The sequence below is a fragment of the Besnoitia besnoiti genome, chromosome VII (genome assembly GCF_002563875.1).
Source record: "Besnoitia besnoiti strain Bb-Ger1 chromosome VII, whole genome shotgun sequence".
In the NCBI taxonomy this organism is placed as follows: Eukaryota; Apicomplexa; class Conoidasida; order Eucoccidiorida; family Sarcocystidae; genus Besnoitia; species Besnoitia besnoiti.
Genome location: NC_042362.1, coordinates 1,658,019 through 1,681,521, shown reverse-complemented (window position 1 = coordinate 1,681,521; position 23,503 = coordinate 1,658,019). Strand labels below are relative to the sequence as shown.

Below are 23,503 nucleotides of genomic sequence, written 5' to 3'. Positions count from 1 at the left end.
GCCGCAGGAAAGGGAGACACAATTCTGAATCTGTCAGACCACTGTCTTTGTCGAGGGCTCATGGGAGCATCTACTCAGGTGGCGCTGAGGACAGCCACGCGCTCCCTGCGGACACCGCGACGCCCCCATCACACCTTGACATCCGCCGTTGCCTGCATCCATCCACGAGCCTAGTCTGTTTCTGCCGCCCCTCGCAGCAGACGATGCCTTCTCTGCCGCCTGCGACACCTTTCACCGCAGTTTTGTCGGCCGCTGCTGGCAGACGCAAGCCCCTACCCCAGCCGCATCGATAGATGCGCGGGGACCGGCCGCGGCAGCGAAAAAGGGGGGAGGAATGCAGGAAGAAAGACGCTGAAATGACGCGGGAAACAAGAAAAACGAGCGGAGCGTGTCAGTGAAGAGACGGCGGCGACGCACAAGACGAAACATTGTGGCTCCGGAGACGGGCGTCGTCGGGGAGAAGGCTGTGACATAACGGCGCGGACATGAGAGGGAAAAGAAGCGCGACGACAGTCTTTTCGTCCCGCTGCTGCGCATGCGCCATGCGCGTCTAGACATTCAGCAGAGATTTGATCGGCCGCTCTCCTTTCCGCGATGTGTAGGATTCAGGAACGTCCTGAGCTCTCCTGCTGTTTTGAAACCGACCAGACTGCTCTTTCCATGAACTCCCCTCTCTTGATTCCTGGGTCATCTCCCCGTCTTCTTCGACTCTCCAACTACCGTACGCCGCTCGGCTCCTGACCTGTGCTGCTTGCGGCCAGACTTGTCAGGAGTGAGAAGAGCGGTTCTAGTGAGAGAGCCTAGCGGCAATGCTAGCGCAAGGACTGCCCGCCATCACTCGCCATCGTTTGCAGATTTCTCCTCTTCAGTGGAAGCCAACTCCCGTAGAAAAGCAGCACCCGTGCGGTCACGGCGCGGGTTCTGAGCACACGTCCGCTCGCGCTGCCTCCGCGTCTTTCTTCTGTCTGTGAACGGGGCCTTTGCTGCAACGACTGAATACACAGACACTCTCTTTTGACAGAAGAGACTAGCCTTGTGGACGTGACTTCTCCAGAGACTTGCTCCCTCGAATGGAACGCTGCGTCTGACCGGGTACACACAGAGGACAGGCGGCACACACGTTGCCGCCACACAGCCCTCAACAACAGGAGCCACCTTCTCGCCTCTGAAACCTTTTGAGGAAAAAGGAGTCCTGTGCGGAGCATTAAGGGCGACTCCGCTTCAACTGCAGCGGACAATCGCCACGAACTCAACGAAGCGGTCAATCCACGACAAACCGGGCCCCCCCTCCGCCCCCGCGGCAGACTCGCCCCCCAAAAGACGCTCGTCGTCGTCTGAGAGTGTCTTTTTTTCTTCTGCTCCGTCTGCCGTTTCCTGGAGCGCCGTTTTCCCTCTCGAAGTTTCTCGATCGCGACATTCCTCGCGCGCCGTCCGCCCCGGAGAAGTCGTTTGTTCCCTTGCGGGCTTGACGACGCGGCCCTCCTACACTGTACGGACACCCGCGGCTCTCCCCCCCTTCGGTTGCGCCCGTCCACGGAGCTCCTTGAGGCTTTTCAGCTGCGGGTCTCCCGCGTGTCTTTCTGCAACTCGGGCTTTTCTCGGCTCTCGTCTCCAGTCGTTCGTCCCAAGCTTCCACCATGACGCCCGCCCCGTTCATGCCTCTGAGCGAGGAGCTCAGCCGCTACCAGGAAATATACAGAGCTCCAGACGGAACCTTGGTGCGCTTTGCGCTGTCTTACGTCGAGCAAGTGAAGGCGAAGATCGCCAGCGGAGAAGATGGATACTCAATTGTCGATCTCTATCTGCTCAACCCCACCCTCGACTGGCGAGACGCCTCCTACATTCTCTGGGTGAGCCGCCGTTCCGCAGTTGCCTTCCCTTACGCCTGAAGAATGCAGATTTTTCGTTCCACTCGAGGCCAGGAGACAGTTACCCGCGGCTACGTTGATTAGAGGGCGTTGCTGTATGATCTCGAGAGTCGCACAGCCCGGCCTTCCTGCTCATTCTCAGAGAGAGAGAGAGCGTCGCTTCTCTGGCTCTTGGCTTGTCCCTCGGTTGAGCGGCCTTTTTCACGTATTTGAAGTTTTGCCTGCATTGCTGTCCCCTTTCGGCGACGATGAGCTCTCAACCGTGGCTCGTTGGCGTTCGCTGCCTCCCGTTTTTCTCGTTGTCTTCGTCGTGTAGATAATCCGCCGCGCTCGTTTCTTCGCAGCCTCCGTGCCTGTAGTTTTCCGTGGTTTTCTTCTTGTGTCTGCCGAGGGCGATGCCAGCCACATTCGTTCCTCTCTCGCATCCCGTATCTACTCATCGCCAGCCTCACGTTTGTCCCTTCTCTCTCCCGCGCCTTCCTTCCTCGCGTTCGTTTTCCTCGGCTCTCTGGCTTGTCTTGTTCAAACTGCTTTCGAGAAGTCTTTGCTCCTCGTTCGTTGTCACTTCTGCTTCTCTACTGCCTTCGATTCTTCACCTCAAAAATCAACACTGCTCCCCGCGCCTCAGGCGCTACTTCCTAATTCCCTCTCGCTGCCTTCTTGTTTCGTTTTTTTCGTTCCGCCTCCCTTCGTTTGACTTTATCTCCCATGTAGCTTCGCGATCCTTGCCCTTGTCGCTTTTCTGTTTTGCCTTTTCTCCCAGACGGTTTTCGCGCTCTGCTGCATTCGGTTCGCCGTGAGCGGATTGATGACGCCGGCGTGGAAGAAACGCTTTTCGGTCTTTAAGTTCATCGCCGGCAAGCTCGGCTGCGTGAAACGCGGAAAACTGTGCAAGTTCGCGGAGAATTTTTGGTGAGACACACTCTCCTCTTCTGCATGCGCATCTTTCCGTCCCGTAGTTTTCCCCTTGTGTGACTCTCCAACCGGGTTTCGCGTGTCTCACACAACAGCTTTTCTCTCGTTTTTCGGCTGAACTTTCCTCGCCTGTTTGCTCCGCAAGCGATTTGTCCTTCGCCTTCGCCGGCGAGCTGTGCGGTGAATCTGCTGCGGCGCCTTGCAGCCTGCGAGTCGTCCTCGCAGCCAGCGGGGGCAGTCTCCACGTGAATCAGGTGAACTTTTTTGACTGACTCCGGCGTGCCCCGGGCTGGTGAGCGCCCGCCATCGACGCAGAGAGCGCCGCGAGGCTTCTGTTTTCTTTTTTCTTCCTCCACTGCAGGTATGCCCTCTGGCACAGCACGTCTCTTGTTTGGGGCGCGTCGCTGCTTATCGAGGAAGCGGGCACGGCAGAGGAGCCGGGATGGAGTCGCATGATGTTTGAGCAGCCTGACGGACGGTGGTAAGATTCTCTCTCTCTTCTTCCTGTCGATGGCCTGACTCGTTCTCTCGCTTCGAAGTTGACAGGAGTTTCCCTTTCTTCTGCCTCGGCTGTGGCAGCCGCCGTCGATTCTCTCTCTCTCTGTTCTTGTGGAGGCGCGAACACCGCCCTCGAGGGTCTGGCCTATGATGAAAAGTCCATTACCAGATGCACTATGATTCATGTAAAGAGATAGTCCTAGTCTATGACTCATGTAAAGAGATAGTCCTCGTCTATGAACACCCTAACGTCGTGATGGCGACTGCTAAAGTCCGATCTTCTCCTCCAGTTGGGTCGCTCGCGGGGAGCCGTCCGCGCGCGGCGCTGCGCTCCCTTGGCTGTCTCGTTCAGTTGTGTTCACCGTTCATCGCAGTTTTGTGCGGCGAGTGCGGTGTACGCGTTTTCTTCTTCCTTCATTTCGCTGCCTTCTCGCTTGGGGCGTGTTGTCGCGCCGGTCGCCAAAGTGACCGCGAAGAGCCGCACACTCATTGCCCGTGCCTTCTCGGCTGCGCTCGTCTTTGACCTCTCTATAAAACCTTCAGGGTTGAGCGCCCGAAGAAGCGCACTGCAACCAGAGTGCATCCGAGAAATTCGTTTTTTATTCTTTCCAGGTTTTGGATCGCCACGGCCGCTGAACACTCGCAGGGGTCGGTCGGGTGGCCGTTGCTGCTGCCGTCGGCGCCGATGCGCTTCTACTATCTGACGCAGATCGCCTTCTGGACCTCGTGCCTGCTGTTCCTTCGCTTCGAGACTCGCCGCTCGGATTTTATCGTCTTCATCATCCACCACGTCGCGACGATCGGCCTAGTAGCCTTCTCGTACGCCTCCTCGTACTGGCGCGTCGGGCTGGTGAGAAGCGCACACGGGGGGGCGGGGGGGAGGGGGAATGGAGGTACGCGTTGAAAAGGACGCGCACGACGCACGGAGAGATAGCTCCTTTTCGTGTGATCGTGACGGTACCTGACCTGGCAAGGATCGTTATGCCGTTATTGCCTCTCATTGCCTCTCAGCAGCTAGCTGAGTGCTTGTACGATACTTGCATCAACAGAGTGCCGATCAAGGCGAATGAAAGAGGACGTAAATCCGAACGCACCACCTGTTTTGGATCGAATGGCCGTCAACGGCTTCCGGCGTACGCGTGCCGCTGCACTTTTCTTCCTGTGGCGACGCGCGAGGCTCCGGAGGCTGGCGAGCGAGTTCGCGGCACTCCAGCCGCAGGACGAGCGCGCCAGGTCTGTGCCGTCTCTTTTCCCTCTCGTTTCCGCCGCGCCCCTTGACGCGTTTCTGTCTCTGCCTATCATTGCGTTTTCACACGCAATAGCGTGCGTGCCGCGCGACTTCCTGTCTCCGCGGGGAGTCGAGGCCGCCCCGCGCGTCCCCCGTCTGGAGGCCGTTGTCCGCGTGGGACGTCGCCACGGCTCTCTCAGGTGCATGTGCGTGGCGTTTTGTGTTTTTTCGCAGGTGATTCTGGTGCTTCACGACTGGGTGGACGTCCTCCTGTACTGGAGCAAGTGTCTGCAGTATTCGTACATCAGGCCCGTCGTGACGGACTGCAGCTTCGTGCTTTTCGTCATCTCGTACCTCGTCGCGCGGCTTCTCCTCTTCCCCTTCTACTGCGTCTGGCCGACTATCGACTCCTCGTACACGTCGCGCATCACCAACGGCCGCATCGAAAACCACTACTCCTACCCCGGCGGCGTCTTGCTCCCCATCTTCCTCTCCGTCCTCGTGGTAAGGTCCTCGCTCGCCGCTTTCCGCGGGTTTGACGCGCTTGGCACGCCTGGTGCGGGTCCGCCGTCTATCGTTCGCCCACCTCGCGCACGCAACTGTCGACGCCTCTCCCCTGCAGCGCGTTCAAACACGCAGAAGCGCATACGAATCTCTTTGCTAGCTGCGGTGTGACGCGTAGGTGAGCGCGCGCTCGCTTTCGTCTGCGCGCCTTGACCTAAAACCCGTCGATAGCTGCCAGGCGCCGCGCTGTAACGCTGACCGTCTTCCGAGTCTGGAAGCCGCTTGCTTTCCGGCACCTCGTCTCTGCGTGGACGCCGTCCGGTGCCTTGCGTGCCGTTCAACGCGCCTGCCTCTCTCGCGTTTCTCGCTGGAGACGCGGCTTTCTTGCGAAAGGGCTTCTGTCGCTCGCGCTTTCGACTGCCGTTTGCGCAGCGAGGGCGGAGACTCAGCCGTCGCGCACGCGCCTTTGCGGAAAAAGGTTTCCTTGCAGCAGCAGGACTCAGAGCGACGTGCCCGTTTGAAGCTGCGCATCGTTCTATCCGCTGCCTCCGCTTCCTTTTGCAGGCACTCCACGTCTACTGGTTTGGACTCATCATCCGCATGGTCGCGAAGGTTCTCAACGACAGACGCCGTAAGGCCGCACGCACGCACTCGCGGAAGAGCGGCAGAAAAGAGAAACCTTGAGACACACGTGGAAGAGCAGAAAACGCAGTCGAAAACTAACGCCGGAGAGAGGACAGGCCGCACGCCGGAGGCCGGGAAAGAGGCGCTGAGGAGCAAAGCGCACACGCGACACGCAGCCGTGAAGCAATGAAAAGTCCACAGAAGGGAAGGCCTTAAAGAGGAGGGGGATGGGACACGATGCAACGGCCCTGCGGAATGATGCACAGAGTTCGGAGAGTTCACTTTCTTGCTGCCACCGGGCCTACTAGGCACTCCGCGCGTTCCGCTGTGTTGTGGCTCGGAATCCGTTCCTTTATTGTGTAGTGGAGGCTTATCTCGGCTTCGGCACTTTCGGCGCATGTGCGGTCCTATAAAGGCAGATATCTTTTTCCCTTTTGTTCCCCATGGTTTTCTCGTGTCTCTGCAGAGGGAGCAACGGAGATGAGCGGAGACATTCGCAGCGACGAGGAGAGCGACAGCGCGGAGTCCTCGTCGGAGGAGAAGCGGAAGGGCGAATAAGTTCGTTGAGATGTGGGATTCGCCCTCAGGTTGGAATATCGACCTATGGTGTTGCGCCAGGAAGGCGATCCACGCTTGATGGAGAGAGCGAGATGCGCAGCTGCGCCAGGGGGCCAGGGCGGAGACGCTGTTTGCTCAGCGAGACGAGGATTTGGTGTCTGTGCTCTCGTCGGGAGGAGGCATAAAAGAGTGTCTGCACTCTGCGGCGACGGCCCACAGATGGCGAGCTGCGTTCGGGCGTCTGGAGACAAGTCTAACACGTGGGAGACAGAGAAAGGTTTTTTCATCTGCGTCTAAGCGCCGCCGTGAGGACGGTTGGATGTCCAGGGAGAGAACGCGAAGAGGAGGGAATCTGCGGAGCCGGAGGCCGCTGGGCTCGCGCCAAGGTGCCAGAGACTCGGTGCTGCTCGCTGCGGGTGCTCCCAGTTCATCTTTCGTGGCGGGGAGGGAGCAGACGAGAGTTGCCCCTGCGCCGAACTGTCGTTTTGTGTGGCTTTCTTTCTACGGAGGAAAGCGAAGAGCAGGAAAGTGGGGAGAAGGCCCCTCCTTGTTGAGCCCCTGCGTGGTTTTTTCAAGATCTATGGCTCGTTTCCCCCAGCTGCTGCAGGTGTCGCGCAGGCGCCTTCAACGGCACATGAGACCGGCGAGCGACTTACGGAGAGCCGACTCGACTTTTGAGCTGCGTGCCTTGCCATCAGAGCGCGCGTCGTTTCGGTTTTGGATCGCTGAAGAGACTGCGTGCGAAATGTGTGCTGACGCCCGTCAGACTGCGCGACTGGTCGACGATCTGCATATACACACATGTGCATGTATATGTATGCTGCGTTAGCGCGACGACGCGAGGGAGGCGTCTGCAGCGTGAGAGGAGACGAGGCTCGGTGGAGACATGCGCGAGGGCCTCCTTGTGCGCGACGCCAGGTGCGCCGTTGTTTTGTGGCCAGAGCTGGCGGAAGGCCGCGTGTTGTGCGAGAGAAAGCGCAAGCGTCTAGCTCGAGTTTACTGGGCTGTTCACTTGTTCCACGTGGGCGGAGGGCGTGGCGATGATTTTTGTGGAGGAGGGGCGCGTGCGCGGCAGCTCACCCCACGCAGTCCCATTGAAGCTGAACAGTACGAACGACCAAAGAGAAGGAAAGGAGAGAGCGGGAAATAGACGCAACGACGCGCGCGAGTACGCCCGTGAAACTTCCGCCAGGCGGTTCTCTTCTGTGCAGACGACCGTAGCCTGTTTTTTTCGTTTTAGGGGACACTCGCGGGAAACATGTCTACCACGCTCGCGGGTATCCAGTTGTAGTTGTCACATGCATTTCTTTTGTTGAACAATGTCGTACATGTGTGAACCTCAAAAGTGCACAGATAGAACTAGTCCCTGTTGAACCTCGACTCCGCGCGCGCGACTCAGTCGGATCTCTTTTTTTCGTCCTGCTCGCGCCGGAGACTCTCTAGCTCGTTTGTCCACGCAGGGTAGAGCCCGCTCTGTCGGTCTACACGGCCAAAAAAAGACACTCCGGAACCAATATTCTCCTCTCACACACGAATGCATGTCCCTCGCTTCTCCGCTCACCGACGCACATTCTTCATCTGAACGCTGAGGCGCATACCCGGCTGATCGCAAATCAATCGTCCTCTACGGCTCTGTTGTCACTTCAGCATGTGTGTGTATATATATTAGTACTATATATATACCTAATGTGGCAAAAGCGGTACATCTGATGTCCATCTCTGCTGGTCCTTTGTTCCCTCTACCTGTTGGTGGAGGTGCCCCGAACCTCTGATGCAGCCTTCGGTTATTGCTTCTTGCAGCTCTTTGGCACGAGGGACTCGATCTGACGCTCTCACACAGCCGACAGTGCGTGCAAAGTGCCGTTGCCACGCAACTAGCATTCCAACGCCTGGCGCGTATAGCTTGGCACCTTTGGTTCGATCGTCCTCTACTTCCAGAAAAGGCGTATGCCAGACACCAGCCAACACGGAGGAATGGAGTGGCGTGGATGCTGTTGCTGGTTTTCCGAGTGTCGCTCTGTGAGCCAAACCGTCTGCGCGCGAGCCACCATCGCCCTGGAACGGTGCGTGGCGCCTGTTCAGCCGTATACAACGGGCCAGCCTCACTTTCTGAGAGTGGAATGGAGGCTACAGGAGCGGATCCTAACTCGGTTTGCAAGGAGTCCTCTTCACTTCAGTACACACCGTCGACCTGAGACCCGGGCTGACTTGGCTCGCGAACCCTACAGCACTGACGCGGTGAACGCTGCGAAGGCAATAATGACCAGCATTGATTTGAGAAAGCTCTCTTCAGCATTCTGGAAAACCCTTTCGCTTTCAGAAGAAAAAAAGGGGATTCACGGCGAATAACTCCCTGCACACAAACGCATCGTTCGTCCGAGATAGTATAGTGGCTAGTATTTCCGCCTGTCACGCGGAAGACCCGGGTTCAATTCCCGGTCTCGGAGTTTTTCCTCAACTGAGTTAAAAATGTCTTTTGCATCTGGCCTCGATCTCTGCAGACACAGGCTTTTCCTGGAGGCGCTCCTGATTTACATTGCACACCTTCTGGTTTCGTAATTCGGATTTTTCTCTGCCTCCGTAGGCCCATTCAACCTTGTAAGTGAGCGTGAGGTTGGGTGGATATTCGACCCTATCCGCGCGTGCATGGCTTTCCTTCCTTGCAGCTGTTTCCTCCGGAGATATGCGTCTGAGCTTTCGCTCTGCGCCACAAGAGCGCTTTCGTTCTCTTTTTTCCTGGCTTTGTGCCGCTTGTTCCACTCGCCGTCGCGCGCCTTGTTTGCTTCTCCGCGTACAGCGGCTGCTTGCCCTAACTCCAGTGAACCCTTCGTTCTCTCTCGTGGGGAGACCTCGGACGAGACATCTTGCAGGCCCCGGGCTAGCGTCGCCCGTAGCTTGCTGAGCCGGAAGCGCCGTCCGGCGCCTCCGTTTTCGTCCCGATCCAGGAGAATGTCTGAGAAAGCCAAGAATTCACAGTCTCCTCTTTCGCCTCTGCTCTGCCCGAAGCTGGGACCACCCGTTCCAACTCGAGCACGCCGCCTGGCGCCCGTCGTTCTCTGCTGCTCGACGGAGGATTGGAGGCGAAGTGAGGACGTAAGGAGGCCGGCGCACAGTTTCTCGATCTGAAGAGGAATCGCAGCTTCTTTGCGGCGTTTTTTTCGCCGCCCTCCACACCAACCAAAGCCTGCCGGCTGCCTGTGGAGACACACACCCGCGAATCATCCGCTGCGTCCTCTGCGGGCTGTACGCGAGACCCCTGCTGGAGGCGCGCGGGCCTGTCTCCGTTCCGCCAGCGTGGGCGACAGCGGGAGGCGGTCGCTCGGGACACGAGGGCCTGTTGACCTTTTCCTGCCGCTGCTCTTTGAGCTCTGCCAGGAGTGCGCTTTCGGCGCAGCCTCGCTTCGCCTTCTCTAAGGGTTTGGGGTTTCCGGGAACGGCTGGGGGGTTGCAGGGCTTGGTTCCGTCCTCGCTCCATTGTTCTCTTCGTGCACGCCGCCCTTCGCCAGGCACCTCACGGACATCCTCCACCGTCTCGCAGTTCCCCTCTCGACGCTTCGCCGTCTCCGCGCGCTCGCCCCCGAGAAGGAGAACAAGGCGTTCCCTGCGCACCTGCAGGCCTCCGGCGCCCTTCTCTTCCACGCTCTGCGCTCGCCGTCGGCGGCCTAGGCCCCTGCCGGCGCCTTCACTTCCCAAGGTACTGGCGACGCGGAGTTTTTCGGAGGTGGAGCCAGCCGCCTGGCGTGCCTTCAGCAGACGGCCTTCCTCCCGTCGCTCGACGCAGCCGCGGCTCTCGCGGGCTCCCTCGCAGTTTCTGTCCTCTCGTCGTCTCTTCCGTCTGGCGTCTTCTTCGAGTCCTTCCCTCCAGTCGTGGGCGCGCTCATCGAGCCAGGCGCCTCCCGCGCCTCTGCGCCGGCGGCGCAGGCCGCAGTCCGCGCGGCGGCGCTCGGCGCGCTGCTAGGCCTCGTCGCCGCGGGGCTGCTCTGGCGGCACCGCGTCACCGACGAGCTCCTGGCGACTGCCACGGCACTGGAGCGTGGAAAGCGGGCATACAGAGCGTCGCCTGACGCACTCGTTCGCGTCGATCTGTCCGGCGTCCTTTCAGAGTGCCTGCAGAGACTTTTCTTCTCGACGCTCCTTCGCGCCGCCCTCCAGGGGTCGCTCGCGACCGCGTCGTCGCCTCCGACCGCCTCTCCAGCGGAGGAGACGCGCGCGGAGAGCTTGGAGCCAGAGAGAGGCCCCCGGCTGCCGTCGTCCGCCGCACTAGCGGACTCTGCTCGCCTGCTCTCCAAGGCTCTCCAGCGACTCGCCGTCTTCGACAGCCGCGTCGCCCTTGCGATTCTGGAGCCCCTGTGCGACATTCTCCTCGCGTGCTGCCGCTGCGAGGGAGACAGCTGCTCAGGCGCCGGAGGAAAGCTCGGAGGAAGCGATCCGCGTGCGTCGCCTCCGGCTCCATGCGTGGCGCCACCCACACGCAGACAGGCGAGCAGAGGCCGACCGAAGAGAAAAGCGAAGACGATCTGCGTCGCACTTGCATTTTGACGGAGCTGGCGAGAAGCGCAGAAATTGAGGGAGACGACCCCGGCAGAGACGCCTTCGCTCCAGGTGGAGACCTCGCTAAATCGCCGTTTTTTCGCTGCCCGCAGGTTCGAGGTCACGTCGTTCGGCACTTAGTCTTGCCTGTCTTCCGCGCCGCGCTTCGAGCGTGTGAGGCTGCAGAGTCTCCCTCCAGGGGACTCGCAGTCGAGCGGCTCCTGAGCGCAGAGGAGGCCTGCGTGCAGGCTGAGCAACGGCGTACGCTCCGCAGGTCATTGCAGACCTCGCCAGCGGCGCCTCTGGCGCTCAGGAACCACGCGCCTCCCGTATGAGCGGCGAAGAGACGGGACGACGCTGGGAGACGGGGCTGGGGGACGGGACAGGGCGTCAAGCCAGAGAGAGTCGCAGGCTGTCGCAGGAACGCCGAGACATGTCACATACCCGGAAGAGGGAGAGTCTGCATTGGCGTTCACCCGTGCGGCTCCACTGTGGATCTTCTGCCGGACTATGTTTTCGAGGAGCTGCACGACATCGACGCAGCGGCGGGGTTCCTCACGTGCTGGGCCGCCGCGCACCGCGTGCTGAAGTCGAGGCGCCTCTACACGTCGCGCGGCACCCGTCGGCCGTTCGGCCTCACCAGCCAACTGGCGTCTGCGCTCCTTCGTCGCGCGTACCTTGAGCGCCAGAGCGGGCGGGACGCCACCCTGGTTCTGGAGCGCCTCGCGGTCCTGCTGGACGAGGAGGTGAAGTCCGCAGACGCGCACGCAGCTCTCGGCGCATGCGGACAGCCTGCCAAGGCGACGCGGGGACCTCCGGCAAGTCACCGCCAGCGCAGGCAGGAGGAGAGTGCGTAGCCCCTGAGGCTCGTCGCAGCTTCTCTCGGCTGGCTCCCGTGGCGGCTTCCGGAGGAACTCGGCCCCCTTCTGCATGCATGCGCCCGTCTCCTCACGCTGCTCTCTGTGCCTCGTCTGACTCGGCTGGGCGTGACAGGAGACGCAGAGGAGGAAAGGCGGAGTGGCGTGAGCGGGGGTCGGTCGGGTGGAGAGCGAGGGGGAAACTGCAGGCGAGGCGATGCCACTTGTCTCGCCTCCGCGGCAGCCTGGTGCGGCGGACGCCGCTCCCAGGAAACCCGCGACTTCCGCCTTTTCTCGTCGCGCCCTCGCAGCGAGACAGAGTCTGCGAGGGAGGCCGCGGAGGTGGCAGATCTGAGCGAGGAGCCAGCGGCGATAGAGCCGTCCTGCGGCGGCCGCGGAACGCCGTCGCAGCAGGCGCCCCTTCGCGCGGGAAGGCGACTTGGCGGACTGCGGTTGATCCGCAGCTCGCCAGCCCTGGAGCGCAGGCCGGGGTCGTGTCCGCCTCTGGCGCGCAGTGTGAAGTTTGTTTTCTTCGCGAAGTTGCCTGCGATGGTCTGCGCGCTGCCCGAGAACGAGGCGATCGGCCTGCTGCCTCAGGTTTTCACCCGCGGGCTCGAGCTCCCGCACAGAGGCCCTACGCTCTGGAGCGCCACGCTCTTCGCCCTGAAGCACATGCTGCTGTCTTCCTTGCCGGCGTCCGCCGCGAGCGAGGGCGGAAAGCCTGGCACCGCCGCCCCCACGTGAGGCTCCACGCAGGCGGGACAGACGAAGCGCCGGAGGAGACGCTCCGGCAGACCGAACAACTGCTGGTCAAGTGGCTGCTGCCGTCTCTGTGCGCGTCGCTGCGTGCGACCGCGCCGGCTGGAGGCCCTCGGAGAAGGCGCGCCGATGCCTGCTGCGCTAAGGCCGAGGCGACTGCCGCGGGAGAGAGAGGGTGCGGCTGGGGAAGCCACGGAGGAGCCGAGACAGGAGGCGACGGCGGAGGCGCGCGGCAGCGTGGATCGCGGGCAGATCCCAGCCGCAGCCCCACGCCGTATGCAATTCTGGCGCACCTGGATGAGGCGCTGGAGCTTCTTCTGGTGAAGAAGGCACAGCAGGCACGTGGGAAAGCCGCGAAAAGCGCGATGTCGACGCAGACAGCCCGAGTAGGCGTTTCAGCCGGCGACCACCTCGAAGGCGCGGCCCGCCTCCTCGCCCTGGTTCTCGGCTACCTCATTCTCAAGCGCGCCCCGCCCTCTTGCCACCTTCAGCGGCTCAGAGACCGACTTCTGCTTCCTTCGTCTCCCGCTTCTCAGGCCCCTCCTTCGCTCGCGCCTCCCGCGCAATCTGCCCTGCCGGCTGCGCAGTCTGTTCCACAGAGACCGACGGCGGAGGACGCGGGGGTGGCGACTTCGTTGGCTGCAGAGAGGTGGTGGCCTTCGCGTTCGTCGCGTCGCTTCTCCCGCGGCCGGATCAGCTCGATTTGTTCTCCAGGGCATCATCTGCAGCGTCAGCGTCCACCACGAGGTGTACGTACACCGCGCGGTCATGCTGCTCGTCGCCTACGCACTCTACGCGACCGCCCCGTGCCTCGCAGCCCTGCTTCTCGATCCGTTTCTTCAAGATGACGAGGCGCGAGACCACGGGGCTGGGCAGGGCCGCTGCGTGGAGGAGACCTCCTCCCGGATAGGCGGGAAGACGGCGTATGTGTTGCCGCAGGACTGGGCGCTGCCGCAAACGGATTACAAGGGCGACAAGGAGATCTCGTGCGCAGCGAAGATCCGAGAGGCGGACTGTCTGTACACCTCCGTCACGGGCCTGCGCTGGCTCCTGAAGCAGAACAGAGATGGCGCGTTCGCGACCGCCGCCGTGAATCCGCATTCTTTCGCGACTTCTCACTCGCAGGGCCATTCGTCTGGCTCTGTCTCTCAGTTGGCCGCTTCCAATTCGCCTTCTCTCGCGTGCTGCAGCTGGAAACAGGAGCACGACGTGCTTCGGCAGCTCGCCGTGTCGCCGGAGGAGAGCAGCCTCATTCCGTCGTTTCTTCAAGTTCTTCCGCCGGCGTGCCTGCGATTTCGCGGCTTCATCGCTCTTCACTTCTTTCCCAACCTCCCCCGCTAGCCGTCGCTTCTTCTCTGCGCGCCGTGCCCGCGCTCCGCGTCGTCGCCTGCGCTCCTGCGCCCGCGGCTCTCTCAGCTGGCGTCGACCTGCGGCCAGCAGGAGGCGTCGCTTCTTCTGCGGCGCAGAGCGAAGCTCTTCCTCCGCCTCCACCTGCCGTCTCCGCTCCTCCTCGCGCTCGCCCCGTCGCTCACGCCCGCATCCCCCGGGGGCCGCGACGCGCCTCTTTTCTCAGCTGATTCGTCGCATCCGCGCCCGCCACTTAGACCGAGGTGCGTCTCTGGAGCGACGCATAGCGACTGGGCGACGCTGCAGGCTCGCGCGCCTCTCGCGGCGCCGTTCGCTGCGAGCTGCTGGCGCTGCTGGTGAACGCTGCGCGGCTGCAACGCGAGCTCGGTCAACGCACGAAAGAAGCCGACGACGGCGCGAGCATCCTTCACTCCGTGACGAACCGACCCGGCGAGAGTCCGCCGCTCAGAGGAGGCAGACTGTTTGGCGACTTTGGCTGGCTCCGCAGCTGCCTCGACGGCCTCGGGGCCGCGCGGGCCGTCCGGAGTTCCTTCAGCACGCCTGAAGGAGCCACGCAGGGCGGACGATGAGGAAGGCGGAAATCCCAGTTGACAGGGAGCCGTCTGTCGCGTGACCGACGCTGGGGGACTGGTGGAACTGAAGCGAAAAGAGCCGCGTAGACGCACGCTCAGCGGCGCGTCTAACTCCGGCGTACGGCGCGTCGCCGCACCCGCGATCATATGCATATATATATATTTAATTTATATTCTTATGTTTGTATGTATGCATGTGTGGGTGCATGCGTACACAGACGTTTTCACCCATACCAGTTTACGTTTTCGGTTCCACCGTTTCAGCATCCTGGCCGCCTGCCAAACTGCGAGGGCCCGGTCGCGCGGCGATTCTTGGAATTCGCATGCATTCCCTTTCCCAATCAGGTGCACAGGAAAATGCAGCTCTTTCCTCCATCGGAGACCGGTTCGCGCGCGCTCTGCAGAGTGGCTCTCGAGAGGCCTAACACTTCACACACATTCCACCACCGGCTTTTCCGTAGCATGCTCCCCACTGAAGTGCGAGCCCGGTCCAGTATTGGAAGCTCGAATATATATATATATATATATACGTATATGTGTATATATATATTGATATGTATGTGTATGAATGAGGCAGATAGGGGCAGTAGTCTAGGCGTGTAGAGAGGCAGAGAGAATCTCAGCGTACGAAAGTACAAGCTAAGGCGTGTGGGCGCAGCGGACACGGGACTCTGACCATAGGCCACACAGCTCGCTGGAAGCGCGATGCAGGTAATATGTTGCAATGGGGCTTGTCTGAAGACTCAACGACGGCGACCTGTGGAGTTGTCCCCCCGCACGTTTAAACGGGTTCGCAGGCGCAGCGCCCAGGCCCGCATCAGCGACGTGAGAAAATCCCTTTAGACGGCAAACACGTTGCCGAGAAGCGGCGCGGAATGACACATATCGGTGTGGATAGAAAACCAATTGACCGAAAGGGAAGTTCGTGTGCCTCTCGTGGCAGCGGCGCCGTCTCCGCCCTGCCCTCAGAGCGCTCTGCTGTCTGGTGCGGCGCGACTGGATCCTGGATCTCTCTACCCGTGAATATCCACATACAGATGAATATTCGGTGACGCAGATATACATGAATATGCATGAACCGCCACAGCCCCCCTAAATGCGCATGTATGCATGCGCGGACACCCGTGCGTGAATCGTGATCTGTTGTTCTGCATTGTCCTTCTCGATTCTCTCTTTCCTCGTTTCTTCTTGCACGGAGAGAGAAAGAGCTTCGGCCGCCCCGCGGCTCAGCTCGGAGTGTCGCCGCCGGAGCTGTCTTTCGCCGTTTTGTCTTTTCTGTGTTGCGTTCTCCGCCTCGCCTTTTCCTTGGTCTTTCCCTGGAAGTCATCGCTTCCCTTCTGCTGCGCGCCCGCCTGTTTTTTGAGTTTTTCAGCTCCTATGGCGAGAGGCGCAGCGGCCTCTCGCGCCTCTTGCTGGCTGCTGCTCTTCGTGGCGGCTGGGCCATTTTTTCCGCGTGCCCCCGACGACCCCTTCCGGCGCCTCCACCTGCCGTCCTTCGGCCTCGCCGCTCCTCGGGGTTCGCTCGTCGCTTCCTCTCTCTCCATAGCGTCGCCCCTCGTGAGATCCGTCCTCCTCTCCGGGGAAGTCCCGCCTTCTTCGGCGCGTTTCTGTCTGCCCGTGGAGGAGCCGGCGGGCCCCGTGGCTGCGCCTCTAGCGCCTCGCCTCGCGTCTGCTTTCTGCGCGCGCAGGCGGCCTTTGGCAGCGCGGCTCGGCGCCCTTCTCTCCCCCCTGGAGGCGAATCGGACTGTTGTCCCTCTCCGGCGTTCCGCTTCAAAGTTTTTCTCCTTCGCAGCTTCCGCAGCCGGCGGCCAAAACGTGGCGGGCCTCCCCACGCGGTTCCGCAAGACGTCCTGCAGCGTCCACAGACCCAGACGCTGCGGCTGCGCACCTGACCGCGCCATGCCCTCCCGAAAAGAATCCTCCACCTTCCTCTCCTCTGTCGTGCCTTCTTGCCCTCCACTGCATTTGTCATCCGCTCCTCTGCGTTGCCCGCTGCGCGTCTTGCCCTCTCTCTGCTTGCCTGCGGTCGCCACGTCGGTGCGCGGCCTCGTGCCTCCAAGAGGGGGAAGAGGCGTCTCCGCCATGCACTCTTTCGCGTTGCAGCCATCGCCGCTCTCCAGGCCTTCTTCGGCGAGTTCTCCGCCTCTGAAATGAGGCGCCTCCTTTTCCGCTCCCTCGCTTTCTGCGAGCGCGGCCTCGTCGTCTGCTCGACGCGCCGCGCGCAAGAGCCTGGGCACGTCGAGTGGAGGCAGCACCGGTCGATGGAGCCATGAGGGCAGCGAGGCCGCATTCGCGGCGGAGAGGGCGGAGGCGAGAAACCGCGGATCCTTCTGCGCCGCAAGCGCCACCTCGACGGCGGCTCGCTCACGCGCATCTGCGCAGGTTGAGAGCAAAGCGCCAGCGGCTGAAACAGCGGAAGGGGGCGTCGCAGAGGCCGGGGAAGAAGACTCTGGAGGACCCTTCGGAGAGTGTGGCGGGGGCCGCTCTTCAGCAGAGAGAGGCGCAGACGCAGGTGAGAAGCTGGAGTCGCCTTGGGAGGGGCGCGCAGAGACGCCGCCCCCCCTGTCGCCCGCGGTCTTCTCCTGGGCGGCGGCGTCGTTGAAATCGAACGGAATCGCATGGAACGGATGCGGATCTACAGGAAACGCGCTGGGGAACATGTCGGCGAGGCCGCGGCCTCCCGGGAGGTGTCTGTGCACTTGCGGCAGGAGAGCGGCGCTGGTCGCGGGGAGGACGGCGAGGAGCTGCGTGTAGGGGGAGAACTTGAAGTCTTCGCGGAGGCTGGGGAGCGAGATTGCGCGCGACAGTGCCGCTGGGTCGAGGCGAGCGAGGTCAGAGCACAGCGGCGCGTACTCGTAGGGGAAAAACCACGACCAGACGGGATTCGACGTGTGATAGTACCGCAGCAGAAAAAACAACCCAGTGGTGTACGCGAGCGACAGCCGGGCCCTGAACTCCGCAAACGGCATCGCGCGCGGCGCGCGAGAGAGCCACGGCCCAAACAACGACCGCGAAAGAGAGGACTGGGCAGAAGACTGGGGAGACGAGGGCGAAACGGGGGGGCGTTCATGCCCCAGGAGCGTCGCGAGAGGAAACTTGGAGGTGTAGTAGAGCACCGCGTAGGGGTCGTCGCAGTCCAAGTCGCTTTCTTCTGGTCTTGTCGGCTCCTTCGCGCCCGAGGCCGTTCTCCGCAGCGGCAGCAGTCTTCGCTTCGCTTCGGCAAGCAGCTCGCTGCGCACCGTGTCGTCCGCTCGCAGACTCGACTCGAAAACTCCCAAACTGGCCTCGGCGGAGAGACTCGCTCCAGCGACGCTCCCCGCCTGGCCTCCGCGACCCCCCGCGTGAGCCTGCCTCACGCGCCGCAGCAGGTCGGCGTCGATGTGCCCCTGGAAGTGCGCCTCCTCGAAAAGGGCGAGGATCTGGAAGAGGCGCCGCAGCCGCTCGAGGTTGATTTTCGTCTTCTTCGTGAGGTAGCCTCCAAGGGCCGGCAGCGCGGCGGTGTACGCGCGCACCAGCGTGGCGAGCCCGCCCTGGAAGACGTCGAGCGGCGGCAGCCCCGGGAGGAAGTCGTTTCCCACAAAAAAGGAGAGAAAGACAAAGTCGTCAATCAGGCGCTCGGAGTCGAGACTCCGCAGACTGGGCGGCGGCTCGCGTCCGTCGCTCTCCCCCTCACCTGACGCCCGCGGCCGCCGCGGGGTGCGGACGTCTTCGCCCAGCCGGGCGAAAGGCCCGTTCGTTGGCAGCACATTCTGCGAACTCCGCAGTCTGCCGCCTTCGCCGAGCCGCGCGGCCTCCGGTCTCTCTGCAGGACGGGGGGCCTCTGAGAAGAAGGAGAGGGTCTTTGGCGCAGAGGCGGCCTGGGCGCCCGCGGGAGCCTGCCGCGGCTTCGGCGCGTCTTCGGTTGCCGCGCCGCGGCGCAGCTCCACGAGGAGCTCGCTGCGCAAGACATCGACGTCCACGACTTCGAAATCGCGCGCCGTGTACTGTAGGAAGTCGTGGCGCCGCGGGATGAGAAGTTCTTTCGGCACCACGCCGCCATCAGCCGAAGAGGCGTCTGCCTTGGACGACGCGGCGGAGTCGCCGCCGCGCGTTCCCGCCTCGCGGCCTCTCTCCAGCGTCGCCTGCCTGCTCGCTCCTCGCGCGGCGCGCGCGGTATCCGCCTTGTTCTGCCGGCGCCGCTGGGCGAGTGGGCTGCCGCCCTCACCCGCAGCCGGCAGCGACGAGTCTGAGGCAAAGAGCCCTGAAATCCGGGAGGGGTTGATGCGCGCCTTCGCGACGGCCTCCGCGTGCGTCTGCGCCCGCGTGCGCTCCAGCGACGCCTGCCTCTCCCGCAGAATGAGCACGCGAGGCAGGTGAAGCGACAGCGCCAGCATCAAAAGATCCGCGTCCATGCCGTAAAGACACACGCGACCCGGTAACGCGACGCTCCAGTCCATCTCGCGCGCCGCCGGAGAAAAGGGAGCCGAAGAGCTCGCGCTGCCTCCCTGGGAGTCCCTTCCCGGGGGGTCACTCCCCTGTTGCGCCCCCAGCCCGCCCTGCCGCGCTGGCCCCGAGGCGGCTCGGGGCTCTTGCTGCGACGCGCGAGAGTATTTGGAGCTGAAGAATGCGGCGAGCGACACCGGCCGGCTCTCGCGCTGCCTCTGCTCGAACTGCGGCCGCGGCGTCTCTCTGTCAGCGTCTCGCGCGCCTCGTCGCTTGGGAGGCGGAAGCGGGGGCACGAGGCCCGCGGGAGCGTCCTCGGAGAGGACGCGGGGCTGTCCCAGCGGCGCAGGCGCGTGCGGCGCGGCCGCCGGAGAAGCCGACGCGGGTTTAGGGTCCTTCGGAAGGCCGCGCGCGTCCTCGCTTGACCCCCCCTCTCCGCGCTCAGGCAAGAGGATGCGAAGCGGAGAGTCGCCGCCGATCTTCTGCGTCTGTGCGGCTTCGCCTCGCCCCGCGAGTCCAGCGCCGCCGAGCTGCCGACTCGCGTCCGCAGCCGAGCCGCGCGCCGCGGAGGAGGGCCCTGCCCCCCGGAGCGTGTGCGGCAGCGTCGCGGCAGCTTGCCAAGCGCCGAAGCGAAGCAGGTGGAGCAGTTTGTGTTCGCCTTCGCCGGGGACGACGTGCGTGCTGAGGCAGACACACTGCAGCTGTCGCCAGAGCGGCGACGAGCGCAGCTTGTGCGCGATGAACTTCTTCAGCGTCATCTCGCACATCGCCATGAACGTCGTGCCCGGGTTGATGCAGTTCGTGTCAAAGTACGCAGGAGCCAGCGCCGAGAGCGCAGCTGCGTCGTCGTCCGCCGGTGGCGAAGGCACCCCCTCGCCCGTCGGCGCGCCTGCGCCTTCCGCTCCCCGCGGCGTCACCTCCTCCTCCTCTTCCCGGGCGGGGCTCTGGTCCCCGGCCGCGCGCCTCCGTCTGCGGCCTCCGCGGGCGCCCTCCCGCGCCGGCGCATCGTCTTCGTCTTCGTCCTCGAGGCGGACGGCGAGGCGCTCATCTCGGCTCTGCCGGAAACGCCGGCTCCTTTGCTGGTTGACCTTCGCGAGCGGAGGCACGCCGTCGAAGGTGATGACCAGGAGCTTCCGCGGGCGCACCAGCGCGACGAGGCGATGCAGGTAGCCGCAAACGCGCTGCAGGAGCAGCGGCTGGAAGCAGGCCAGTGGCGGCGGCAGCGTCGAGGGCAGGTGCCCGTGCGTGCAGAGGTGGATGATCGCGTTAAAGTCCAGACAGAGCGCATCGATCGGCAGGCGCGCGCGGAGCGCCGCCAGCGAGACCGGCTCAGGCAGAGGCGGGGGGGGCCCAGACGGAGAGGCGCCCGGCGCGCGGAGGGCCTGGCCTTGCGAAGGAGCCAGAGAAGGCGCCGAGCCAGCAGCCGAGAGATCCGCGCCACACGCAGGTCTCCGCCGCGCGGCGAGCAACAGTTCGCGCTCCTTCAGGGACAGCACTCTCTGCATCGCCTCGACATGCGCCTCGCGCCGGCGTTTGAGTGCCTCAGAAGAAAGCGCCGCCGCGGAAGCAGAATACCGCCCTATTCGGGGCCCGCGCGCGCTCGCTCGCCGGCGCGGCGCTGGAGCGGCGGCAGCGGGCGCAGTCGCGACCGCGTGGATTACGGCGCGCCGGAGCTCGCCCTCCACGTCCGACGCGGAGAGCTCCTCGGGCGTCGGCGACGCCGACGACGATGACGACGGCGAACCGAGCGCGTGCGGCGGTCGAGACGTGTCCACAGCACTTTCTCTCTGCGTCTCTGGCGCAGTTGCGTGTTCAGCCAGGCCCGCGGCGCATGCGTCGTCCTCGTTGCCACGCGCGAGGCTGGAGGGCGACCGCGAGGCCGGAGGAAGCGGAGGGACACAGAGCTCGGTGAACTCAGACAGCGTCCTCCGCAGCAAAGGGAAGTGGCGACAGAGCCACTTATAGAGATGCGGCACGCCGCGCAGCGCCGACGACGAACCGCCAGCAGGCGGCGTGCGAGCGGAAACCGAAGGGGAGGGGGAAGGCCGGAGGGAGGAAGAGGCGGCGCGAGAGGAAGGAGACAGCACAGAGAAGGACAAACAAGGCAGGGAGGGCGAGGCGAACAGCGGAGAAGACGACGCGACAGATGCAGGGAACGGCTGAGGCACGCGTTCAAAGGTCGCCTCAGAAGGATGAGATCCAGATCGACTGAGGGGGGAGAACGCCGCAGGGCGTCGCGGTGGTTTCGACTCGTTCACTGCGCGCCAGCCTGCCGCCCAAAGATCGTGCGTGTAGCCGAAAGAGCGAATAAGGCCACATGCAGCGGCGCTGACCAAAGGCGATAATACTTGGAGCGACCGCAGACAAGGTGCAACGAAGGCCAACGGGGGCACAGCAGAAGGAGAAGCCGGCCGAGAGGGGAGCTCCTGAGACGGGCGCGCGCGCGCAGATGAGGCACACGAGGACGCTGCAGAGCCATGCGACGACAGGCGAGCGCGGCGAGGAGAAAACCGCGAGGGCGGTGGCAGGAAGGAGCAAGGAGACGACGACGCGTGACCGGCCGCTGCGGCAGAGAGAGAAGCAGGAGGGAGGGACTGTCGAAATCTCTGCGTGCCTCCAGCGCACAGGACACAGGAGATGCTCCGAGAAGCGACCTCCACCGTCTCTGATGAAGCGCAAGTTTCGCTCTCTTCGGCAGGCCCAAAACCGCCTCCTCGATGCCGCGAGGCGCACCATTTAAGTCCCTCTCCGCGGCGAACACCGCGCTGGACATCTTCGCTGCGTCTGCAGCGGCTCTGTCCTTCCGCGCGCTTCCTCCCTCGCTGTACAGAGCCCTCCGCTCGAAACCTCTTCGCCGCCGCATCCTCCTCGCGAACTCCGTCTCCTAACTTGCCTGCGCCGGTGTCTTCTTCATCCTCTGACTTGATGCACTCGCGCGTCCCCCGGTCGCAGAGGCCCTGGGGCTCCCGTTTCCGGCGAGGAGGCTGGAGCTCCCTCCCTAATTCCGTGGGCGGCTCGACTTCGCCTCCACGCATCTCTGCACAGCTTGCGTCCAGCGCGAGATCTTGTGTCGACACGCAGCATGGTGCTTCCTCCTCTGGGGTGTCATTTCTGCTGTGTGCCCTCTCCTCCCCCCCTCTCCCCGCTGCCTCATCTTCTCGCGGGCCTCCAGGCCCTGAAGAGGAGGCCTCCTCGTCCCACGGGCGCCTCGCGCGCGGATCGCACCCGCGCTCTTTTGAAGCTACAGGAGACGCATCTTCTCCCCCTGCGTTTCGATTCGCACCGTCTCTCTCCGCTGGAGAGCGGCCTGCAGGCGAGGCGCGGTCTACCCACGCGGAGGCCACACGTGGCGGCGGTGCTTCCCAGCGCGAGAATGCCGCGACCGCCGGAAGAGAACGAAGCCAGCAGAGGGAAACTGGGGCGGAGCTCGAGAGAGAGAGACTCGGCGGAAACGCCCTTATCGGCCTGCTGGGGACACCGACCCCCGAGGGTTTAGGGTTTAGTGTCTCGCGCGTCTCGCCTGCGAGAAAAGTCTCTTGACGAGTCTTCCTCAGCCCTGAGTCAGGGCTGGACGACAGAGAGTTCAAACGCGTAGCCGCCCCCCAAAAGAGAGGCGAGAGGGAGGGAGCAGTAGTCTCGGGCAGGGAGGGAGATGAAGGGCAGTCCCCAGACGCGCATGAGGGAGAGAGCGACACCGACGCAGCAGACGGCGCCAGCGGCGACTTTAGCGGCCTGTGAACCGTCAGAAGCACAGCGAGCGAAGGGCAGGGGACAGACGACAGAGTCTCCGGGGCGGAAAACTGGGCGGCGCTGCGGGAGTCCCTCGCCCACCACTGGAAATGCAGCGACGCGGCCGCACTCTGAGAGGAGCTGAAAAGGAACAAGACGAGAGAGAGAAGCGCTGGAGGCCATCGCGAACCTGGCGGCGCCCGGAGAAGACGGCCGGGCGGAGAAGGACGAGAAGGCAGGGCGGAAGAGGGCGCGGCGGAGACCGAATTTGAGACTCGCGACGACGGCGAGCAAGGGAAGACCGACGGCCGCGAACGCGGACAAGACAACGATGGAGCGCGAAAGGTTCCAAAAACCGGGCGCCACTTCTCAAAGGCACTCCCGCCACGCTTCCTCGCCCCATGGGCTCGCCTGTCCCTCCTCACGGGGCCCGCGGGGAAGCGCCAGAGGGCGAAGAAGAGACAGAGAAGAGACAAGGCAAGGCGCGAGAGGACACGCAGCGGCGGGGCAAGGAGAGAGAGAGAGAGGACATGCGCGATCATCCTCCCGACGATTAGGAAGGCGCAACCAGAGGCTCGATGTGACTCTCATCTGTGCGTCCACGCAGGAGAACGGCAGCAGAGCCTGCCGGGGCGAGCGGTGGCACGGTGTGAGGAGTCCCGTTTGGGGGATTCAGAAACAGCGAGGAAGTCGAGAGAGGACAAGACGGCTGGGAAGAAGCTGGCAGCGGGGTTCAGAGATCACGCAGAGTACCGATTCCTCTCTAGTGACGCCTACGCGGGTGAAAGACAGGCGTCTACGTGGAGCATCGCTCCTCTGTCTCCGCGGTCTCTCTTCTGCCCGCACACGACTGGAGAGACTTCGGTGGAAAAAACAGCGAACACTCGCAAGCATCCATGTGTGAGCGTGAAGAAAGCGTGGAGAAGAGCCTTAGGAGGCTGCAAGACAAAAGAAAGCTGAAACGCGAGAAAGGGAGCGGAAAGCGAGGCGTGGAGTGTCTCGCTGCTCTCCGCACAGGCGCATGCACACGAAGTAGCCGCAGTCGCACGACCCGTTGCATGCTGAGCGTCG

At 63.1% G+C, this 23,503-nt stretch overlaps 5 protein-coding genes and 1 non-coding gene across 6 annotated transcripts; 4 read left to right on the top strand and 2 right to left on the bottom strand.

Moving 5' to 3' along the window:
• Positions 1 to 1,637: 1,637 nt before the first annotated feature.
• Positions 1,638 to 6,195, top strand: BESB_078310 (longevity-assurance protein (LAG1) domain-containing protein; the record flags this gene model as incomplete). The annotated part of the gene is made up of 7 exons (XM_029366193.1): positions 1,638 to 1,850; positions 2,632 to 2,780; positions 3,145 to 3,264; positions 3,894 to 4,131; positions 4,744 to 5,013; positions 5,578 to 5,644; positions 6,104 to 6,195. 7 exons carry the CDS (start codon positions 1,638 to 1,640, stop codon positions 6,193 to 6,195), a joined length of 1,149 nt encoding a protein of 382 aa, XP_029217624.1.
• Positions 6,196 to 8,570: 2,375 nt separating this feature from the next.
• BESB_080980 lies at positions 8,571 to 8,642 on the top strand. The gene has a single exon. It is a non-coding gene; the product is annotated as a tRNA-Asp (tRNA).
• Positions 8,643 to 9,144: 502 nt separating this feature from the next.
• On the top strand, positions 9,145 to 10,734 carry BESB_078300 (uncharacterized protein; the record flags this gene model as incomplete). Its single annotated transcript, XM_029366192.1, has 2 exons — positions 9,145 to 9,288; positions 9,862 to 10,734. 2 exons carry the CDS (start codon positions 9,145 to 9,147, stop codon positions 10,732 to 10,734), a joined length of 1,017 nt encoding a protein of 338 aa, XP_029217623.1.
• A 772-nt stretch (positions 10,735 to 11,506) lies between these two features.
• Positions 11,507 to 13,682, top strand: BESB_078290 (uncharacterized protein; the record flags this gene model as incomplete). Its single annotated transcript, XM_029366191.1, has 2 exons — positions 11,507 to 12,990; positions 13,076 to 13,682. The coding sequence occupies 2 exons, from the start codon at positions 11,507 to 11,509 to the stop codon at positions 13,680 to 13,682; spliced, it is 2,091 nt and encodes a 696-aa protein (XP_029217622.1).
• A 71-nt stretch (positions 13,683 to 13,753) lies between these two features.
• BESB_078280 (uncharacterized protein) lies at positions 13,754 to 14,606 on the bottom strand (the record flags this gene model as incomplete). Its single annotated transcript, XM_029366190.1, has 2 exons — positions 13,754 to 14,249; positions 14,524 to 14,606. 2 exons carry the CDS (start codon positions 14,604 to 14,606, stop codon positions 13,754 to 13,756), a joined length of 579 nt encoding a protein of 192 aa, XP_029217621.1.
• A 901-nt stretch (positions 14,607 to 15,507) lies between these two features.
• On the bottom strand, positions 15,508 to 22,974 carry BESB_078270 (uncharacterized protein; the record flags this gene model as incomplete). The annotated part of the gene is made up of 1 exon (XM_029366189.1): positions 15,508 to 22,974. The coding sequence occupies one exon, from the start codon at positions 22,972 to 22,974 to the stop codon at positions 15,508 to 15,510; it is 7,467 nt and encodes a 2,488-aa protein (XP_029217620.1).
• Positions 22,975 to 23,503: the final 529 nt, after the last annotated feature.